This window comes from Chanodichthys erythropterus, chromosome 21 (assembly GCF_024489055.1).
Source record: "Chanodichthys erythropterus isolate Z2021 chromosome 21, ASM2448905v1, whole genome shotgun sequence".
Classification (NCBI taxonomy): Eukaryota; Metazoa; Chordata; class Actinopteri; order Cypriniformes; family Xenocyprididae; genus Chanodichthys; species Chanodichthys erythropterus.
This window is the reverse complement of record NC_090241.1, coordinates 10,218,972-10,224,971: the sequence shown is the minus strand read 5'-3', so window position 1 is coordinate 10,224,971 and position 6,000 is coordinate 10,218,972. Positions and strand designations below refer to the sequence as shown.

General features: G+C 37.9%; 1 protein-coding gene across 1 annotated transcript in view; it reads left to right on the top strand.

Annotated features, from left to right (window-relative positions):
• The first annotated feature begins 565 nt into the window (after positions 1 to 565).
• col28a2b (collagen, type XXVIII, alpha 2b) overlaps positions 566 to 6,000 on the top strand; it is a 38,802-nt gene continuing 33,367 nt past the window's right edge. The window contains exons 1-2 of the mRNA XM_067374318.1: positions 566 to 734; positions 3,688 to 4,241. Coding sequence (XP_067230419.1) covers positions 566 to 734; positions 3,688 to 4,241 — 723 coding nt within the window. The remainder of the gene's footprint in view (positions 735 to 3,687; positions 4,242 to 6,000) is intronic.

Below are 6,000 nucleotides of genomic sequence, written 5' to 3'. Positions count from 1 at the left end.
GATATTAGTGTTCCTCTGGATGGCAGCAGATGCTTTACATGAATGGAGTTGATGCACATTATTACATTTCTTCTCTTATACAGCAAACCCATGCACTCTTCACACATATCCACTGATTCAAAGTCATTTCATATGGCATCTTTTTATTGCATGTGGATCTCTCACACAGAAGAGGCTGTGAAGTCTGTCATACGTTTCTGATCATCATTGTTCAGGTTGGACTCAAGCTGGTACTGTACTGAAATCAGAGCTGCTTTACACAGTAAGTGCACATTTTGCTTGCATTAGTAGTTTAGTTTATGATACTGTTATGTTTGAAGAGTTCAGTAAAATTAGTTAAAATCACGAGAATCATGAGAAAATAACTTCTTTGCTATTCTACTTTTTCAATCCCACACAAGGTAATGTGGCAATATAATGTTAATACAATGTTTTGGGTATTTAGAGTGAAAAATAAATAAACAGCTGCTGATTTCAAACTTTGAATGTGGCAATGCATGTGCATTGTGCGTTATCCATCCTTAATATTGTGTGGGCATCTGTTTGTCTCTCTGCTACTGTAGTGATGAAGCTGCTGTGTGCAAGTTGGCTGGTTTTGCTGTTGGGAGTTCAGCTTGTTTTCGCTCAGCTGGAGGATCTTGATGATGATGCTGAAGATGTAGATGTAGAAGACAAGAGAAATGGAAGAAACAAAAATAAACCAATCACCTCAAATGTCATCCCAAAAAACAACGGTAAATATTATTTGTCGTTCAACTCAGCAAACAGCAAGTGCATAGTGAGAAGGTGGCTTGCAAATACTGTATTTACTTTCTTATTAAAAACTCTTGTTTTCAACAAAGCACAAGTACGTTTTTGCAGGTGGTATGAGATAGTCGAGAGAGATTTCATTCATGCATTGGTCATGCAGGGTGTGGTCCTCAACTTTGACGTGAAATATGATTTTTTAACAAATGAAACTGATTTAAATACTTCTCAAGACTTAAATACTTCTCATTGAGTATGATTTTTTTTTAAACCAATGAAACTGATTTAAATACTTAGTCCTACGGTCTGCTCTGCTCACTGTCCTGGGGCAAATTTTCATCTTTGTCATGTTACTTTTTCTTCATAAATGTGATTTACTGTAGACTGGGGCCATTGCAGATAGATTACATTTACTTTTCCATTACATTTGTTTTTGGCAGACACTTTATGGTATTTATGTAATACGTAAGGAGTTATCAAATGATTCTAGTCAAATAGGAGTCACTGGCTGTCCTTTAGTGTCAGAACACATTACACTGTATGCAGTCACAATTCAGCATTTTTTTCACTTTGTTATTCCAAGTTTTAGATATTTTGGTATTTAAACAAAACAAAAATACAATGTTGCCCAGCTGAAATAAAATAGGTTAAAGTTTTGTTTTTCTATTTCAATTAATGTTTATTAGTAATAATTTTGGCTAACAATAATAGCCCTAGTATGCTTCTGTTATTTTTTCTGTGGGCCACAACAAGATTTTTTTGAAGAATCTTCACACAGCTCTTTTTCAAAGTCAATAACAGTCCATATTTACAGCTGTCAAGCTCCAAATAAAGACAAAAAAACAACATAAACCCAAATCAAATAAGATGTCAGAAGTCATGTTTGACATCAATGATGTTTGCTCTCAAGACACGCAAGAAACAAAGATGTTTGAAAAAGTTTTTTATGTCCAATCTGAGCATGATCCTCATGATCCTCATGTCACACTGTGGGATCTCAGCTGTCATTAATGTCAGACTGCACGACAGTCAACACGCGTTAAAAACGGACGCACACATGAAAACTTGTCCGGAGTTTTACATCATCAAAACATACACATTCGTTGACAGTGAGCTGCGTTACACACAGGACTGAAATGGTGGCTAAAAACGACATCTCTATCATTAATTTTGATCACGGCTTGTCTTGAAAAGCGAAGTCAATTTGACGTTCGTCGTAGGAGAAGTCACACTGGAGGATTGTGCGCCAAATCTTCTGACACTGCCAGAATTTCGTTGGAGGTATAATTTGATCGCAACGGTCATTAACCGGCTGTCGGTGAACATGTCAAACTAGCGATCGAAGACAACAGATTTTAGGCTAGGATTATAGGAATCTTTTAGGATTTGCAAAATTTGTCTCAGACGACCAAATCTTGGCCAAAATCGCACAGTGTGAACCAGCCTTTAGAAAACAACATTTTCAGTTTTACTCAAATTAGGGTGATGCAAAAATGAGTACACCCCACTAAAAGTTTCTGGAGCAAAGCTAAATTTTAAACTACAAATGTCTAATTTAACAAGAATTCAACCATAGGTGAGTCTAATTATTCATTACACAGGTGTCCAGCAGACAGTTGACTATAAAAGAGTGTTAAAACCCCTTCCCATTTCCTGCTGTCAGCAATGGCACCACATGGAAGAGAAATGTCACAAGACCTGAGAAAGAAAATAATTTCTTTTCACCAGAAAGGTGAATGCTACAAGAAGATCAGCAAAGCTTTACTTATCAGTCAGAATACTGTAGCAAAAGTGGTACAAAAACTTTAAAAAGATGGAACTGCAACCATCTCACAGAGATGTCCATGTTGTCCATGGAAGTTAACGCCTCGACAGGAATGTCTTCTGATGAGAAGGGTGTAAGAAAATCGGCATGCAAGTTCACTGCAGTTATCTAAAAAAGAAGAAAGCCAAACTGGGGACTATTTCCCATGACACAATATGTGCCGTCCACAAAAGAAGCCTCTCCTAAAGCCCAGGCACAAAAAAAAAACCTGCCTAGAGTTTGCCAGGGCCCATGCTGACAAAGATGAAGACTACTGGGACTCTATACTCTGGAGTGATGAAACCAAGATAAATGTTTTAGAACTGATGGCTTAAAAACTGTATGGCATTGCAAAGGTGAGGAATACAAAGAAAAATGCATGGTGCCTACAGTGAAACATGGTGGTGGCAGTGTCTTTATGTGGGGCTGCATGAGTGCTGCTGGTGCATTTCATTGATGGCATCATGAATTCACAGATGTACTGCTCTATACTGAAAGAGAAGATGCTACCATCACTCCGTGCCCTTGGTTGTCGTGCACTTTTCCAGCATGACAATGGTCCTAAACACACATCTAAGGCTACTGTTGGATTTCTGAAGAAGAACAGGGTGAAAGTGTTTCAGTGGCTCCTGATCTGAACCCAATCAAACACCTATGGGGAATTCTGAAGAGACAAGTTGAGCATCACTCTCCATCCAGCATCCAGTCTCTAAAAGAGGTCATTCTTGAAGAATGGAAAAAGATAGATGTTGCAAAATGTCGCCAACTTGTTCATTCCATGCCTAGAAGACTTGGTGCTGTCATTAAAAATCATAGAGGCCATACAAAGTACTAAATGTAGTAGTTTTTGTTGTGGGGTGTACTCATTTTTGCATCACCCTAATTTGAGTAAAACTGAAAAATGTGTAATCTAAGTTCTATTATTAACCTTACTTTCATGTTATAAGTTAAACAGATGTTATATTAAACTTAGTCTTGTCAACATTTTGGAAATTGTTTTTGTGTTCATTGTTGATATTGTTTAAAATGTTACTTTTCAAAGGGGTGTACTCATTTATGCTGAGCAATGTATATTTTTGAATTAATGTTGAGTACTTGTTTTTTTTTTTTTTTTTTTTTTTCTCTCTGTCTTTTAGATGAGGACTGTAATTTGGAACTGGCATTTTTGGTGGACAGTTCAGAAAGTGCCAAAGGCAACCATGCCCAAGAGAAGCGTTTCGTTAGTGATATCGTTACCCGGATCCAGAACATCCATCTCCAAACCGGGCAGGGCTTGAACTTCAGAACTGCTCTCCTTCAGTACAGCAGTCATGTGATCACCGAGCAGACCTTTAAAGATTGGAGAGGTGTGCCCACCTTCCAGGACCATGTTGCGCCCATTCCGTACATTGGGCATGGTACCTACACCACCTATGCCATCACCAACCTCACCCGCCTCTACCTGGAGGAGTCTGGCCCTGGCACCGTGAAGGTGGCCATTTTGCTGTACGATGGCGTGTCGCATCCCAAGAATCCCGATATTTTCTCTGCTTTAGCTGATGCCAAGAACCAAGGGATTAAGTTCTTCACAGTAGGTTTCACATCTGCTGCCAATGTGGAACAGCTGCGACTACTGGCCAGTCCTCCAGCCACCCGCTATGTACACAACCTACAGGACAAGGGTGTCGTGGACAAGATTGTCAAAGAGATTGTGAGTAGTGCTTTTTGTTTTCCAGTAGTAAATAAAAATCTTGTCAGTCCTTTTTTTCATAACAGAAAACAATCAAAATAAATGGATCGCAAATGGAGATTTTGTCCTGCTTTTCTAATCTACTTTGTCTCCTTAAAAGAACGATTTTGAGCCTAAACTGATTGCAGAGGGCATTGGTACCTGTGTCTTCTACAGTCTACTTACAGTATGCTTGTTTGAAGAAATGGAATGTTTGAAGAAATATCTGAAAAATTGTTTCCATTAAGTTTTGTGAACCATGAAAGAGCAACATCTGAGCAATAAACATTCCCTCAGGGTTGTCCAAACAAGGCAGTTTAAGGTTGCTGTGTTGAGCCAAGAGCTGTGAAAACATTAAGATTAAGGTTTTTGGGGACCAACTTTGAAGTGTAGAAATTATGATGCTCAGGTGCTTGTGGAGGCCCAAATGAAGGATTTATATCTCTTGAGGGATCTTCGATTAAGAGGGAAATGTGTTTCAGGGTTTGTGCAACTGAGTACCCTCACTCTTCTTCATCCACACATCTGCAGTAGCAGCTATGGAAAATGGGCTGTCTTATCTCTGTATCTCTCCTGAGGACATGGAAAAAGTTGATTATGAATTCCTTGAACGGGGCATTAGGCATAATGAGTAAATGTTCACTCATACACCTCTTATCTCAAGATAAAAACCCCTAAAGGGTTTTTTCGTACTCTGCATTCCTAAGCCCATTCTTTCTTCATTACCTGATAAAAGAGATACAAAGCATGCTTGCAAAAAATCCAAGTATGTGTCAATTTATAAGGCGATAAAAGTAATTATCCATGATATCGGATGTCACCCAATATTTAAAAACACCCAATGATCAGGGCTGATTATATCCTGTCATTCAAAAGGGGGGTGAAAAACAGATTGGAACTCATACTTTGTATGAAGAAAATGTTTCTTGTGACATTTACTTTGAATTGAGTGACAATGAATTAAGAATGTAAGTAATGTTTTCTGTTTAAAACTAAAAGTAGTTTCTCTTAAACATGGAAAACATGTGGATATGGAGTGATTAAACGTTATTTACATTTCTTTCAAAATTGTGTAATTAATTGTCATTAATTTGAAGGTATAAAAACCAGAACCTCCAAACTCTCTGTATCGGTATCCTTATAGGCAGATGTCATTATAAAAAATCGGATATCGATATTGGCACAGAATGTTTTTATCAGTGCATCCATATGTTATGGGTGATATGTTTTTTTTTGTATCTGTTTTGGGTGGGATCCTCTGTTATATTTAGTTTCTATGGTTTTTCATTGATTTGATTATCATTTGCACCTGTAGTTAATTTCGTGGATTGGTTTGGTTGTGTATTTGAGCTCTGTGTTTCTTTCAGTTCACTGTCTGTTCTCATCGTTTATACCGTCGTTTGTTCTGTTCATGTTTTTGAGTCTTAGTATCTAGTAGTCTAAGTGCTTTGTTTTGAGTTGGTGTTTAATAAACCCCACAACTACTGCATTTATATTCTGCTTTTCTCATCTTGTTTTCAACCGAAGATGACGCCATACATCCAAAATCCTTGCTGAAAAGACCAGAATAAATGTCTTTGCTGGTCCAGGTTGATTTAATACTGGTGAAGTTGGTCAACCAATATATTCTTTCCAGTTAAACTGGTTGTTCTGTCTCTCTGTGTTCAAGAGGGAGATTCCACCCATCTGTTTCTTCACAGGTTTATTAAAAATCCTTTGACAATTCTGTATGACTATTCCT